This window comes from Gymnoscopelus braueri, assembly GCF_963280865.1.
Source record: "Gymnoscopelus braueri genome assembly, chromosome: 3".
NCBI lineage: Eukaryota > Metazoa > Chordata > Actinopteri > Myctophiformes > Myctophidae > Gymnoscopelus > Gymnoscopelus braueri.
This window is the reverse complement of record NC_137612.1, coordinates 34,710,006-34,726,492: the sequence shown is the minus strand read 5'-3', so window position 1 is coordinate 34,726,492 and position 16,487 is coordinate 34,710,006. Positions and strand designations below refer to the sequence as shown.

At 42.3% G+C, this 16,487-nt stretch overlaps 1 protein-coding gene across 1 annotated transcript in view; it reads right to left on the bottom strand.

The window, feature by feature from the left end:
- Window positions 1-16,293, bottom strand: part of vgll4b (vestigial-like family member 4b) — a 53,859-nt gene extending 37,566 nt beyond the window's left edge. Inside the window, exons 1-2 of the mRNA XM_080421427.1 lie at window positions 16,109-16,293; window positions 14,222-14,291 (exon numbers count right to left, since the gene is read on the bottom strand). Coding sequence (XP_080277553.1) covers window positions 14,222-14,285 — 64 coding nt within the window. The 5' untranslated portion in view covers window positions 14,286-14,291; window positions 16,109-16,293. The remainder of the gene's footprint in view (window positions 1-14,221; window positions 14,292-16,108) is intronic.
- Window positions 16,294-16,487: the final 194 nt, after the last annotated feature.

The following is a 16,487-nucleotide window of genomic DNA, read 5'->3' as shown; positions in this document are numbered from 1 at the left end:
AACTGGGAAGCCTCTCAGCTTTCAACAGAAGCCAAACTGTGTTCTGTGCAGCATGTGTGTTGCATTCAATTGATTGATAAGAAGGCCAAAACCCGTCTCACACTATGAACATTGAAATGCATGTAGAGTACTTCTTGCAATGCTCACAGCAAGAGAATACACATATTTTGTACCTGCAAAAAAACAGTCTGCATGCGATTTATCTTCAGGATGACATTGACCAGAAAGACATAATGTTTCTGCTCGGGTTGCTGCAATGGAAAGGAATTTCTTGTTTTCCTTTTTTTTTAATTCCACAACACATTTCCATTTCTTTGGTTGGTTACTGTTCCTAGGTGAACACATACAAAACAAACATGTCCCCAGCACTGGTACTAAAGCACAATGTTTCTACAGGACCGATGACAGGACTACTACTGTAGCTACTATGTCAATATTCTCAAGGGCCTTCTTGCACTGCCTGTGTAATGTTATCACTGGTCAGGCTGGTGTGCCAGTAGCAGACCAGACTGACCAAATGTAATCCAGGCTGTAATGACGGAGATAAGATGGCTAGCTGCAGTCGGTGCAAAGTGCACACCGTGAAGCATAACATCTAACCCGTGGCTTGTTTGAGCTAGCTAGCGGTCTTTCCTCCTCTACCTAACTCCACTCCATGCTGTTCATATTCATATCCACTGTATCCTCTAGGGATGGGACGATATGGGTACCTCACGATACGATATATATCACGATATTAGGCCCACGATAACAATATATATCACGATATTCGACGATATTCGATATATTGCGATATCACGATATTCGATATATATTGCAAGAAATTTCACCAACGATATATCACGATATCTGAAAATATCGATATATTGCGATATCACGATATATTGCATGAAATTTCACCAACGATATATCACGATAGTCCTTGTATTCAATTCATAAACACATAAAATAGCACCAAACTGTTCAAAATCATCATTACACAAATACAGAGTAGGAAAAACAGCGTATCACAAACTAAAAAATATTGATCGATATTTTTTGGCAGTATATCGATTATTTATCGCGGGAGAAAGTATCGCAATATATCGCGATATCGATATATCGTCCCACCCCTTCCTCTCCCAACACCAGAGATTCCCAACCTAATATAATATACATTAAAAAAAAAAACTTCTTTAAAACCTTTAAAACATTTTTTTTTTTGTGATACAGATAAATAGAAACTTGAAGTATACTATGTTAGTTCCAATGATTCAAGCCGGAACACAATCAATTGATCGATCATTAAAATAAACTGCATGCGGCCCACCCATCTGACCACTAACAGTGCCGTGTAAGTGGTCAGATGGCGTGTGCATGCACAGAAATTGTGCACATGCTCTGGCATCGTGTTTTGAAAATCAATCTTTGACTGATTATATAAATTAGGCCTTACTCTTTCCAACAATCTTGAACCACTTCCTAGTGTTCACATTCATCCCCACTACCTTCCTTCAATATCTCTTGCTCATTATCTCTCTCACTATCTCCGTCTCCCTTCCAGACAGTCTTACACACTAATATCCTGCTTCCATCTTCTCTACCCATCTAAGCTGTATTACCTAATTTCCACCAACACAAACCTAGTGCTGGTTCTCTGCTGGTGCTAGAGCCGGTTTGCAGTTGGATCAACTTGTAAACCCTCTAAGAACTGGTTTGGCTATTGAGCAACATTGTTACGTTTCCTGCTGAAAACGCTCAGAATATCCATAGCTTGAAAAAAGGTATTCAGGATCGGGACAGCCCTAGAACATTTATCTGCTGCTTTTCGGGCACGTACACAACAACATCATTGTAGTAAGTGTTCCTTTCTGTGGGCTTCCCATCTCCGAAAAAGTTGGATAATCCCACCCCCAGCTCCCTGTCGTAAGCGGTTCTTGTTTCTAGACCAGCAAAGAGTGGTGCCACTCTGGAACTAGGTTTTCTGGCCAAGAGTCAGTTCTTTTGCTGACAAGACACTTCGAACTGGTTCGAACTGGGTTCGAACTGGGTTCGAACTGGCCCTTAAAATGGCTTGGTGGTGGAAAAGTGTGACCCATTTAAATAGTACCAATATTACCCCATACACAAGCCAGTGGTGTGCGAGACACCAGCTAGCTAGCTGTGGTGTAGCCTCGGGAACCCATGCGTTTTTAGCTGTGGTGTAACATTGTGAATAGGGAGGTTTAAAGGGAAATATCATATTATTTGAACCTAAATCCAATTGTTGTGTGAGGAGACCATATTTGGAGTGGGAAAAAATACCTTATGTCTTCTGTGTATTTCTCCCATGAAATGCACAGTAGGGTGTACATCCCATAAGCCAGATGAGACAAAGCGATGCGTTGCGGGAGAAATAAAAATAGACATAGGGTATTTTTTCCCACACTATATGATCTCCTCACATTAGAATGATGACATTTAGGTTCAAAATCTGCGACGTTTCCTTTTAAGATAAATGTGTTATTACAGAATGGAATGGAACACAAGTCTGACAATACGTATATGTAAGTCACGCAATGTATCTGCATTAGCAAGGAGTCAAATGTGTCATTCTGAGTCTGACCATTACCTGCAAGCTTCTGCTGTATGTCAGACAACAGGCTTTGCACAACCACCATTCTTACCATGCCAATGTGTAGAAACCAGCCCTGCCTGGCAACGCTCACATTTCACCAACACAACCTTATCACCACATGCCAAGGCTACACATATACATTGCTCTCACACTGGGGGTTCATACCACTTTATACCAAGTAGTCAACAAATTCCACTTGAACGTCTTCTGAACTAAGGACAAAGATGTCTTTTCAAAAATCGACTGTGGACAGACCTCACTGTCCACTGACTGTGGACAGACTCACAACACGTCACGCTGCGACGTGTTGTGAGCATGTAGATCGACTATTTTCAGCCAGGGATACCATTGTTTACTAAATATTAAACAGTTTTAACAACTTTTCAATTAGATTTTAATGGGTGGGGAATCCTTTTCACAATAATATGGGACATGTCTGACTAATGTTATGGAAACTTTATTTAGAAAGAATGCTTCAAGAACTAAATAAATGTGCCATAAAAGCACTTTATATTTTAAATGGCACCTTCATTTGAGGGACGTGCTCCATTTCCCCCCTGAGGATACAGTTGATTAGTGCCAACTCAGCAGTCATCAAAGTCGACTCCCTTCACATGATACACAATGTGTGGGCAGTAGTGCTCGTTACTTTTACTAGGTAGAGCTTTATTTGTGCCAGAGGTATCGCACGTTTGTCCATGTGAGTAACTATGGTGACTGCTATCAAAATGAGAGGAATCTCAAGCATGTGTGGCCTACATGCCTCTGAAGAAACCCAGCAGTGCCGTGTGGGGCTGGCAAGCGGCATACCGATGCATGGCATTTTCTGGGCCAGCATTATTATGGATTAGACTACAGGGGTTCCTTAAACAATGTCAGCTCAGGGCCAAAATGTAAGGAATGCACTCTTGCCCTGAAGTCCAAGCTCATTAACAAGGGTAGGCTATGACTGCAAAATGTCTCTGAAGAAGTGTCCGGCTTGAGGTTGAATAAGGTGGGTGTTTTGTGTTCTTGACTAGATGACTACACTTGCTATCTTCTGTCCTGGATAGATCACTCAGTTGTGATAACTGATTACAATTACATTAAAAACAAAACATTGATCACAATGAACAGTAAGCGCAAAACACTGACAATTGTCATGTTAATAGATAGGGAAGGCTAAATGGGTAGAACTGAAAGGAGAAAGATTGACTAAAAGCAAAAACCAGCTAGTACAAAACATTATTTAAATGCATATACTGAAAAGAGTCAAAATACTGACAAAAACAATGTGTAGAAAAGATACAGACTGGGATGTAAAAAGCAAAACAAGAGTCGATAGTGTTTAGTCTTGTGACTTGCACTGTGACCTCTTGACCTCTGACCTTTGGCCTTCTGACAAGGATTGACCTCTGTCTCACTGCTCTTAATGGCCACCCACTGGACCCTAACTGGCTACCCAACAACAGGCTACCCATGCAATAGCATTGATGCAAGTGAGAATGTGTGTGTGTGTGTGTGTGTGTGTGTGTGTGTGTGTGTGTGTGTGTGTGTGTGTGTGTGTGTGTGTGTGTGTGTGTGTGTGTATGTGTGTGTGTGTATGTGTGTGTGTGTATGTGTGTATGTGTGTGTGTGTGTGTGTGTGTGTGTGTGTGTGTGTGCGTGCGTGCGTGCGTGCGTGCGTGCGTGCGTGCGTGCGTGCGTGCGTGCGTGCGTGCGTGCGTGCGTGCGTGCGTGCGTGCGTGCGTGCGTGCGTGCGTGCGTGCGTGTGTGTGTGCGAGAGTGAGAGAGTGTGGCGACCTTGCTGCAGACAGGAGAAAAGAGAGTTAGCCTAAATTGGAGAAAGGCATGACTGGACAGACCCAAAAGGAGGGTGAATAAGGGAATGGTGGTAATGGGCTGTGGACAAGAAGAGAGCTGGCTGACAGGAATAGCAGTGAATGGGGTTACAGCCAGGGCTGTAATTCCTCTCATCATGATACATACACTCAGGGTTCAATATGCTAGGGTGGGAGGGTTCCGTGCCTCTGCTTTTGATATCCCCATCTGGTTATTAATTTTTTTATCATAAACAGGGACATGTTTTATCCCTGCTTCTGGTCAGACTGAATTTATACTATACAGTCTGATATGTTTGATATTTATGTTTTATAATATCACAGTTAACCAAAAATGGCTATTAACCACATTACACTATTTTGGTAAAATCTAAAATGTTCCACCAAAACAAATTTCATAAAAAAAAAAAACCTACATCAGCAATACAGGCTCCTCAGCTATTTTTTAAGAACCCCTTCCCACCACATATCGCAAATCATAAATCAGTGCCAGTGATTTGCCAGGAAATGAAAATCTACTTGAGCAACAACGAAGCACATATCAATGTGTCTCTTCTGCCCATCTGTACATTGCTTTAACTCAGTCAACTCTGTGAGAACATTAGACCACTGATAAAGGCTTCACTGATAATCGAGGAGATTTATATGCTGTAGAATCCTTGACCTACAGGGCATGCACGCACACGTACACACACACACACACACACAGTAAATGATTAATACAAAAAAACTTGAGTGGATGACATCAGTGTCTGCCACCCATCGTTTTAAGAGGGCAACAGATAAGGACAGATAATACAGACACACACATCTAGCAATGCATGATGTTAACTGAATTTATTTTACACACACAAACATGCACATCACACAACTAGACAATAACAATCCAAGACTGGAGAAAGTCCCCTTCCCATGAACTTACTCACTCACGCTTACATACACACACACAACACACAACCACACACACACACACACACACACACACACACACACACACACACACACACACACACACACACACACACACACACACACACACTACAATAGGAATGGTATGGGGGCAAACAACTTAAAGTTCACAGGAAAATGTCTGAATTGTGAAATGTACCGTTTCATGTATACAGTATGCATGTTTGAAACAATACAGCGGGCTATAGAACTTCCTTCCTGGAACGACTGAACTCCACTATGCTGTGAAACAAACCACAAAAGAATGGAATCATGTGGATCTCAGGATCCACATGGGAACGGCGTGGCTCCAATGTGGATCTCGGACTCCATGTGGCCTGCCTAAGACTTCAGTCATCTATGACGCCAGTCGTCATTGGTTCCCAAACTTTAACATTTTAAGGACCCCCATAGCTCTGAGAGTGTATCCTGTAAGAGTCCGTTTGGAACCCCCCTCAAGGAACCCTGAGGGTCCCTGGCTGGACCCCACTTTGAGAACCAGACTGTGACTTTAGAGACCCATTGACTTCCATTATAAAGTTATAGATAGATATTTCAAAAATAATAAAACATTGCACTGTGTGCATACAAAGTTTAGCGCTGAGCTGTCCAGTGGGTTTGCGAGATAAGCACTGGACACACAGACAGACTCACAGACACAGACCGACCCACTTATAGACGGCTATCCTCCTGCAGACAGAGCCACACCATAACATTTTAAAGGGACTGGACAGCATTTGGTCACTGGGCAAAATCAGACACAAGAACAAAAACATGAATAACTCTGTGAACATAAAGAGAAATAAAGGTTCAGTTGATCGTGCTTGCTTACATTCCTCTAGTATCCATGGAGAAATGTATTAATCCAAGTGTATCAGTGTGACCAGAAAAGACATCCGAACAACCAGAAGTGCAAAAGAAATTGTTCATTTTCATAGATTCCGGCAGCTTGTAGAGGAAAACCATTTCAACAATGTCATTAACTACATGAAGCCTAGCGTCCCTATTCTGGGTTGAATAGTGGATCTACAGGCTCACAACGTGTTGCACTACAATGTGTTGTAGATCCACTATTTTTGGTGGAGATATTAGTGTAGAGGGGGAAAAGGAGTGGAGGGGACCCCGGGCAACTAAGTATATATGGTTTAAGTGGTTATGGATGGTTACGGTCAACTAGGAAAGTGCTTTGGAAACAGAAAAGAAGATAGAAAAATTCTTAAACTGTACGAGAAATGTTTAAGCGGAAGTACTGTAATCAGAAGTCCAACCAGGGGAGCTTCTATACAGATTTCCTTCTTCAATGCAGATAAGACTGGAATGACTGGGAGGATATACAAAACGTTTCGCGGGAGGCTGACATAAACCAGATGGAGAGCACAGAAAAATCCTGAGGGTTAATTTATCTCTGAAAGGGTATAGAAAATTGACCTGGAAGGGATTTGACTGTGTCCTGCTGCCCCTGTACCATATGTATCACGTTGTCACTGTTCAGTCTGGTTCTTCAGCAGCACCACCTTAGTCATTGTAATCCAGGCTCTGGTGACAGGGAGCTGTCAGAGACACTGAGGCTGGAGGGCACGACAGCCACTCCTAGCTCAACGCTCAAGAGGGTTAGTTTACATCACACCCGCTCCCCAACTCCTCCACCTCACCCACAGGCATGACACTCAGCTCACATTACGTCCCATCCTGGCAGGAATACAGTGGTGCTCAGTACCAAGGAACTTCAACCAGGAAGTGCCGTCATTTTCTTTTTTTTTTTACGTAAACTTGTTTATGAAAGATTTGGACAACATTTGAGCCTGTCGCACACACATGGAATATATACATGTTGAAGGAATTTACCCCAGCTAGGCTGTTCCAACATGAAAATCCACCTGGGGTGGCATTTAATTGCAACCTATTCAAACCAAAGTAAAGACACAGACTCCAGAGTTTTAACCACTTAAATCGTTTCCTGTACATCAAATAGCAAAAATAGCACTTCTACAAGCTGACGCGTTGAGATGCGTTTTGACCGAATGTTCACCTATTTTTGCCAAATATTGGCCTATTGTGACATGCCCAGAATATGGACGCTAGGGTTCATGTGGTTGAAAGACCGTAATAAAAATGCAACCAGGATCACATTCCTACCCATCCTCCTCATGATACATTTAAGATCAGATTACCTGTGCACCTGTCCGATCCTTAAGGCAGATATTGACAGAAATTGGACCACATTTAGCCCTACTTAGGCAATGTTACACTAATTTAGACAATGGAGAACTGGAAACACTTGCTTCTTACTACCCCATTAAGGTAGGATTGGATTTACTTACTACCACTCAGGGTCAGATTTAGCCAAGCCTTGCTTGTCAGGGCAAGGCTCGGGTACAGAAAACTGTACAGTTTTCTGTGTTACTCTGCCGCCAGATTTAATGGGCTACTTCGCTCAGACCAAACACTCACCCAGACCTAGGAAAAGACTGGTGATGTTTGAACACACCATGGAAACATAAGGGAGAAATGGAGAGAAAACAAGCGAGAGAGACAGAGAGTGTTAGGTAAGTGCCCCCTTTACAGTGTGTGTGTGTGTGTGTGTGTGTGTGTGTGTGTGTGTGTGCGCGCGCGCGCGGGTTTTGATATGCAGAGTTAAGCCTAGTTCAGAACAATGATTTGCGACAAGAGACTAAACCGTTTTAAGCCCGATTTATACTTCATCGTATGACAGTGTCACATGCAGAAAATAGCAGTGCTACAGGCTCTCAAAGTGTTGCAGTGCGACGCATTGTGAGCTTGTATATCAGCTATTTTCAGCCCACGACGCTGTTGTAAGACAGCGTGTAAATTAAGCATTAGAGCATTGCAGAGAAGAATTACAATGGCCTGAATAATAACCCCTTAATTGTACAAATGATTTCAACTTATAACAAATAGACTATTATAATGGGCTCAAAGGCTCTTTATAATAGAAATGAAGGAACAGCTTCTGTGACAGAGTAATTAGGTAACTCATTTACAGTACCATATTTCAAGTGAAGACAGGGGTACTTTGAACTAAACGTTTTGAATTACTTACATTTTCCATATCAATGTTAAATGGCAGTTTAACCTAACACTCAAGATTGTGTAAAACTAGTGCAGCAGTAACAGCATGCCATGTGTATATAAGGTGTACCAACGTCGCGTCACCAAAAGTTAGCCACGCCCCCTTTTTCGACGCTCCAGCCCTTTGGGGGTCAGACTGTACATAGAGACACGCTTAAGACTAGAGAGTGACGGTGGTTTGTGTTTGTAAACATTAACTTCTTTGCCGAATACATAGTGATCAGTGCACACTGCACATGTGTGGCTGGTCTATGAGAAAGCTGTTCACATGTCGCAGCTCTCCTCTTCAAGATTGAATACAGTGTGAGGCTAACAATGTATTCAAGAGCAGTGGTGGAAAAAGTACTCAAATGTTTTACTTAAGTAAAAGTACCAATACTGCAATGTAGAAATACTCTGTTACAAGTAAAAGTCCAGGATTCTAAATTTACTTGAGTAAAAGTACAAAAGTATTGGCATCAAAATATACTTAAAGTACCAAAAGTAAAAGTACTAACATATTTGAAAATAGCAGATCTACAAGCTCACAACGCGTTTTGATGCGACGCGTTGTGAACTTGTAGATCGGCTATTTTCAAATAGCCGAGGTATAAGATAGGGCTGAAGTGGTTAATGTATGTTTCATAATATAATAATTTATATCTGAAAAGTAACTAGTAACTAAAGTTTTCAAATAGTGGAGTAAAAGTACAATATTTGCCTCTGAGATGTAGTGGAGTAGAAGTAAAAGTATTGGAAATTGGAAATACTCAAGTAAAGCACAAATACCTAAAAAAATTACTTAAGTACAGAACTTGAGTAAATGTTTTTAGTTACTTTCCACCACTGTTCAAGAGACGTAGTATGGCTTGGATCTCAGCTGTACCACACAAAGATTTAACGTTCAACAACCTACCCAAGTACAGCCGTGTTTGTTCACGTCATTTTCTCAAAGGTACATTTTTACCAAAAACATGAAACTGCTATTTTGTCTCTGCTAACTAAAAGTAACTAGGTAATGCAACTAGGGTGGTCCAGAGTGTTAAGTGACTTTTTTTCCCTCTCTAACGATCTGACAGGCGGGCTGCTCTGCTCATAGACCAAACATTCCACTACTGTGCGAGGTCTCCAACTTTAATAAAAATGAACAAAACTATTTCATTATTCAGGCAGTTTTGTGTTGTTGAAAGTTTCGGTGAGTAGCGAAATAGCTTTGTTTATTTTTTATGTAAGTTGGAGACCTCGCACGGTAGTGTAATGTTCGGTCTATGAGCAGAGCAGCCCGCCTGTCATAGCGTTAGAGAGAGAAAAAAGACAATAACACTCTGGACTATCCTAGGCTACCCTAGCCTAGTTGCATACCTAGTTACTTTTAGTTAGCAGAGACAAAATAGCAGTTTCATGTTTTTGGTAAAAAACTCACCATTGTGACTGTGAGTTAAAAAAAAGAACACGGTCGGGTCATTGTTTACAAGCTGTTTATGTACCCTCCGGCCCCAACCCTCCGGCGGCCGGCCTCCCAAAATGGCCGCCGCTACCAAGTTACACATGTTGACGCCCCCTTTAGGATTTTTTGGTACACCCTAGATGAACTGTGGCTGTTACCTGGGATTGGCCGTTGAGTTCTCACATTACAACTTGTTGTTGGTAATTTTGCCAAATATTTTTTCCAGAACCTATGAGTCAGTGAGCTGCATGTGTGTGTGTGTGTGTGTGTGTGTGTGTGTGTGTGTGTGTGTGTGTGTGTGTGTGTGTGTGTGTGTGTGTGTGTGTGTGTGTGTGTGTGTGTGTGTGTGTGTGTGTGTGTGTGTGTGTGTGTGTGTGTGTGTGCGTGCGTGTGTGCGAATGCGTGCGAATGCGTGCGAATGCGTGTTTTCAAAACAAACAAGCAGGAAATGTGTGTATTCATACTGTATGTTTTGTATGTGTGTGTGTGTGTGTGTGTGTGTGTGTGTGTGTGTGTGTGTGTGTGTGTGTGTGTGTGTGTGTGTGTGTGTGTGTGTGTGTGTGTGTGTGTGTGTGTGTGCATGCGTGTACAGGGGTAGAGCAGAGATCTCAGCCCACCACCTTGTCCAGGGACCAGTTAGTCTTTTGTTGTGGTTCCTGTTAAGAACAAAAGACACATACAGTACGTGTAGTGGCTGTAGAGTCAGACTACTAGTACTATTAACTGTGTCACAGAATTCAGACTAAAGCTAAATATATATATATAATTAATACATTGAAATGGAGTTATAATTCTGGACTATATTTCCCAAATCATGTAATCTTGTGATACGAATATTTCAATCATGAACGCATTGTCCGATTGCCGTGAAACTTTGGATACAAACCCCCAGTAGCCCAAGGAAGATCTGGCACTCAAAGATGTTTCAGATCTACCTCATGGTGGCGCTATAACAGGGCACGGCCCTGGGTGCAATCCGGCCTAGTGGGGATCTGCACTCCGAAGAGCACACTTTTCTAGTTTAGAAAATGCTTGAGCACTAATGCAGAACATCAGTGTAAAATAGATGCTGAGATGCAGATGATGCTGTGAAACTTCTATATGTGATGTACAATAGAAGGGGCAGAATGCTTCGCCACAGTGCTTGGTGTATTTGTATTCATGGTCTATTACAGTAAATTACTAGAACAGAGCAATGATCTTTTTCTTCTTCTTTTTTTTTTCAAGGAATCAAACAGGATGGTCCAGTGTGGACATGAATACATCATGCAAGATTAAAGGATGGTACCACTTATCATGACAGTCAGTGGCGCGCTGACCTAAGGTTAGGTTTAAAATAATTAAAACCAGGTGATGTCCCTGTGCTGTGATAATCCTACTCTATGCTCCTTTAACCACATGAACCCTAGCATCACTATTCTGGGCATGTCATAATAAGGAGAACATTCTGCAAAAAATAGGTGAACATTCCGCAAAAACAGCAGATCTACAAGCTCATGTGTCGCAGTGTAAGCTTGTAGGTCAACAAAGTATATAGGGTTTAGGTGGTTAAGGAAGCCACACTTAACCCTTATTAGCTGTGGTGTTACAGTCTCACTATACTGTGTATACTGTGTGCGTGTATTAATTATTTTGTTAAAAATGTGTATGGACTTCTGGACTAGCACTCGTATTCTGACCACTTTGAGCTGGACCCTAGAGTGATCCTTCTGGGACATTGGACTGGTTTCCACAACAGAGCCAAAGAGAGCAAACCAGTGCCATTACAATTTCTTACATTACTCAGCCAACATAAAAAAACGAATTGGGATTCTTTTTGTAATTCACAACTATGTAACAGAGATGAATTCTCAGCAGGGTTGTAGAGTTAAATAATGTTGGTTTTATTTTATTTTTGAATGATAGACATACTAAACATACTACTCTGCCACCATAATGTGGAATGCCCTGTCATGTGAATCACTGGCTTCTTTCAAAACTGGCCTGAAAAAGCATCTGTCAGAAAATATTTTAAATCCCCTCAAATGAAATGATGGGTCATACACTGCCGCCAATTTTCTTTTTGTTTCTTTTTCTCCTCTGTAAATACACCTATTTGTATTTGTTGACAACATGTATTAATGTGTTAATATTCTATGCTCTGTTGATGAATTGAATTAAGAGCCACAATGGAAACAAGTCCCCAGGACTTTTGTGTTATCCTTTTAGCCCAAGTGTTTTTACTGTACCTCTGAGCTGTTTACTATTCAATCAATCAATCAATCAATCAATCAATAGGCTCTGACAAGCTGTGCGTAAAAGTGGTGACAGTTGTTAGGCTCTCACTCTAGAGTATAGCATGTGCTTTGCCAGTAAGTATTACCCAGGCATTCCAAAGGTTTGTCATAAGTTAAAACAAACTTTAAAAAATCCTAAATCAACAATGGCTGCCTGGCTATTTAACTACGGTAGATGGAAGGCTGGCTGAATAACTGTGGCTTTGACTGACTGGGCGAGTGTTTAGTTGGCAAACATGCAAACGTAACTGGTTGGCTGTCTAAGTATTTAGCTGGCTGGCTGGTTGGTTGGTTGGCTGGCTGGTCTTCTGCTCTATTATGGAAACTGGTCGAGTGCATTGTTTTTAGACAAAGGGCCCATGCACAACCCACAACAAAAAGTGACATCAGCGCAGAGGAAAAAAACAAAAACACCGCAGGGGAGCGAGGGAGGGAGGGAGGGAGGGAGGGAGGAAGGCGGAAAAGTGGGCTCCCATGTCATTTTACTCAGAGCGGCAAGGAAGCTGATATTCGGCTAAACGCAAGCATTATGGTTCTAACTGTCACAGCCAATCTATACAAAGACCTACAAAAGACATGCAGTAACATCTGTGAAACTGACTGTCCCTGTTAAAACAAACATTTAACTCCTGTCTAGAACTTGGAACTCTCTAAAAACATCGCTTTTCTCATTCTGACAAACAAACAGTAACAACACTTCCCTCGACTGAGTTACAATAATAGGTGCATCACACGCAAATGCACCCTTTACTGTTCATAAAGCCAAAACAATCATAAATTCAACTACCTCCTCTCCACCCAGCACAGCCAACACTTCAATTGTGAATACACTGCAAAGGACTATCTTCCATTACGAATTCATTGAGTGTTCACTGTTCAGACAAAGTGCACTGGTAGACTCCAGGCTGCTGGCTGTGGAGAAGAAGCCTGCTGGGACAGATTGGCCTTTTTCTACTTAATCTCGGAAGGAATTCTTTTTTTCTTTTCTTTTTTTGCAGCAACACCAAAAACTCCTCAGACATGATTAGGAGAGGAGAGGAGAGAGAGAGAGAGAGAGAGAGAGAGAGAGAGAGAGAGAGAGAGAGAGAGAGAGAGAGAGAGAGAGAGAGAGAGAGAGAGAGAGAGAGATAGAGATAGAGATAGAGATAGAGATAGAGATAGAGATAGAGAGAGAGAGAGAGAGAGAGAGAGAGACAGAGAGACAGACAGACAGACAGACAGACAGACAGACAGACAGACAGACAGAGGGAGGAGGGGTACGTGAGGAGAGAGTGTGTGTGTATATGAGAGAGAGAGAGAGAGAGAGAGAGAGAGAGAGAGAGAGAGAGAGAGAGAGAGAGAGCAAGGGAGTTGAGTTGCAGACACATGCAGAGAAGAGAACGTGAGAGATAAGACAGCGAGAGAGTATGTGGGAGAAGGTTGGACAGAAAGAGCAAGAAGGACAGACGGTGAGATACAGAGAGATGGAAATAAAGACAGAGCACCAGAAAGAGATTGAGAGAGAGAGAGAGAGAGAGAGAGAGAGAGAGAGAGAGAGAGAGAGATATGACGAGAAAGAGACAGAGACCATGTTGTAAATAACCACCCAACACCTGCCTGTTTAGTCAATGTAGGAGGTTAACACAAGCTGCTGATTAAATAGCACTGTTGATGGCAGTTGAAACGTGGTTGGTCTCATTTGCCTATGTGTCAACAACATGGAGCCAGACAAAGACATCTTTTGTCTTGTAGAGACAGACGGACCCGGGACTGTGCTTGAACATAGTGCTGTACGTTATGGATATGTAACGATAATGCAAAGGTGATATATTTTTTGGTCTGCCGTATGCACAGACGGCACAAGGCCAGACAGCTAGACAGGTACAAAATATAACACTAATGGCTGCTATCTCTCTGATCAGCCCTCTCTCAAACGCTCAATTTCTATCCCAAATGATTTCTGATAAACACACAGTGATCCACACACACACACACACACACACACACACACACACGCACGTCGCACGCACACGCACACGCACACGCACACACACACAAATATGCACACATGCACAAATAAACTTACGTTTCTCATCGTCCGCATGAACTAGCGACGCTGCTCTTGACAGGACATCCAGCGGTGTCTCCATGGTTACCTGTGATTGGACAAGAACACTGGGCTGTCACTATTTTGTTTCACATTACTGTTTTAGATCTCAATTATTTAAACTGGTGTCTTTCACCGGAATGACTTAAAATGAGTGCGCACAACAAGTGAGGAGCTCCCTGAAATAACCCCTGGTCACCAACATTACACACAAGAGTGCCAAGTCAGAGCCACAAGAGATGCAGTAAACATCGCTCTGTCCCGTAAACGTTTATAGGCCTACATGGTTGAGAAAGTTGTTTTTGTGCCAAGACAGCAACTTTGGAAAAGTGTCAAAGGAGACAGTAGCCTCTGTGACTCACTCACTCACGTGCCTACAACATTATAGAAGTCATAGAGAAGATATCATGTTGCCAATTGCCATTAGTGTATACATATGTATTATATGATGAGTGAGTGCTTAGACACATATATGGACAGTCATATCAGCCCTATACTGTTCACACAGAACTGGTAGGCTACAGCAGGGGTCTTCAACGTTTTTCAGCCCAAGGACCCCCTAGCTGAAAGAGAGAGAGAAAGCAGGGACCCCCACTACATACCGTATACATTTGTATTTTCATAGATTTCATAGACCAACACCAAACCTCTTTGCCGAAAATAGCTGCTCATTGAGCTTGTAGATTGGCTATTTTTGGCTTAAGTTCTCTTCAGAATAGGGATGGTACGGTTCAAGTGGTTAATGTAAAAACAAATATCCAATCATATTGGCAGATTTGGCGGCCCCCCTGTAGTAGCCTAACTCTGAGGACCCCTGGGTGTCCCGGACCCAGCGGACTCTGCCCCTTTTTCGTAGTAGTATGAGCATTTATTAAAGTCTTGCCATGTTGATCCTTATGTCTACACGGGACTAGTATGAATGGAATTCTGGACAGAATCGCACCAGCGCACTGACTCCATCGCCAGTCCCACTCTCAACATTCCATAGATACCTTCCCCTCGTTTCTCCTGCAAAACGGCCTTTTAACAACACTCAGCACAATCAAGTGTTTTGTCTGCAACCATGCAGGTCGTTTTCAGACTCTTGTTTTGGTTTCTGCCCCTGATGGTAGCCTTTTTATATGAAAAGAAATATATATATAGGCTATATTATGCAACACTGACTAGCAAGTTTTCTGCACACAAAAAAAGTAACTAATTTGATAATGTATCGGGCAAAAAAAAGAAGAAAAAAGTGCGGCGACCAGTAATCTACACGTTACCCTCCAGCGGTCCACCATAATCTATATAACGCCGCGTTAATTACGTTTCAACAAACAATATCCCTTTACATAATGGGCGCGGGTAGAATTACGATCACTCTGATTGTAGCTCTCTCTCTCTCTCACACACACTCAGTGTGAACTGTTTACTTAATGATACATACGTTACTAGTATTCTACAAACACTTGTGACTTGATCAAGTGGGGCAGCAGTCAGAGTGAGAGCTCATCCTGCTCCAGTGGTGGAAAGTAACTAAGTAAATACAACGCGTTGTGAGCTTGTAGATCTGCTATTTTCAAAGGATATATCTTTTTTTCCTGTCCATTCTGCATAACGATTACTTTTTACTTTTGGTACTTCGAGTGTATTTTTATGGCAATAGCCTACTTTTGTACTTTTACTCAAGTCAATTTTGAATACAGGACTTGTAGCCTACTTGTACGAGTATTTCTACATTGCGGTATTGATACTTTTACTTAAGTAAAACATTCGAGTACTTCCTCCACCACTGTCCTGCACGCAGAAGTTGAACACAAGCGGCAAAACAAGCAGCGCTACAACGTAACAAGTTTCATGTTTGTGTCGCTGGATCACAATACATACCTCCCTCCTTCGAGCCGCGCCACTTTGGAATCCACCGATTGGTAATATATTACAACAAGAACAAAAATAAAGAAATAACACAAAAACCCGCACAACCCCCGCGCGGAAGATCCGCGCAAAAAAAAACAAGAAACAAAAAAAGGCGATCCTCTACGGTTTTGTTACGCAGACACAGACAATAGTAGAAGCTGGGCTGACGGGACTGACTTGGTTGTAAACGAGGGAAGGGGGGGGGGGGAGAGAGGGGGAGAGGAGGGGGGGAAGAATGCGTGGAATGATGGAATTCTGTTCCTAGCAGGTGGTGAGAGCGGGGCGCGCCGATTGGCCGAACTGGAAGCCATGATATCAGCATGCATTAACATACATTATGATAATGAGC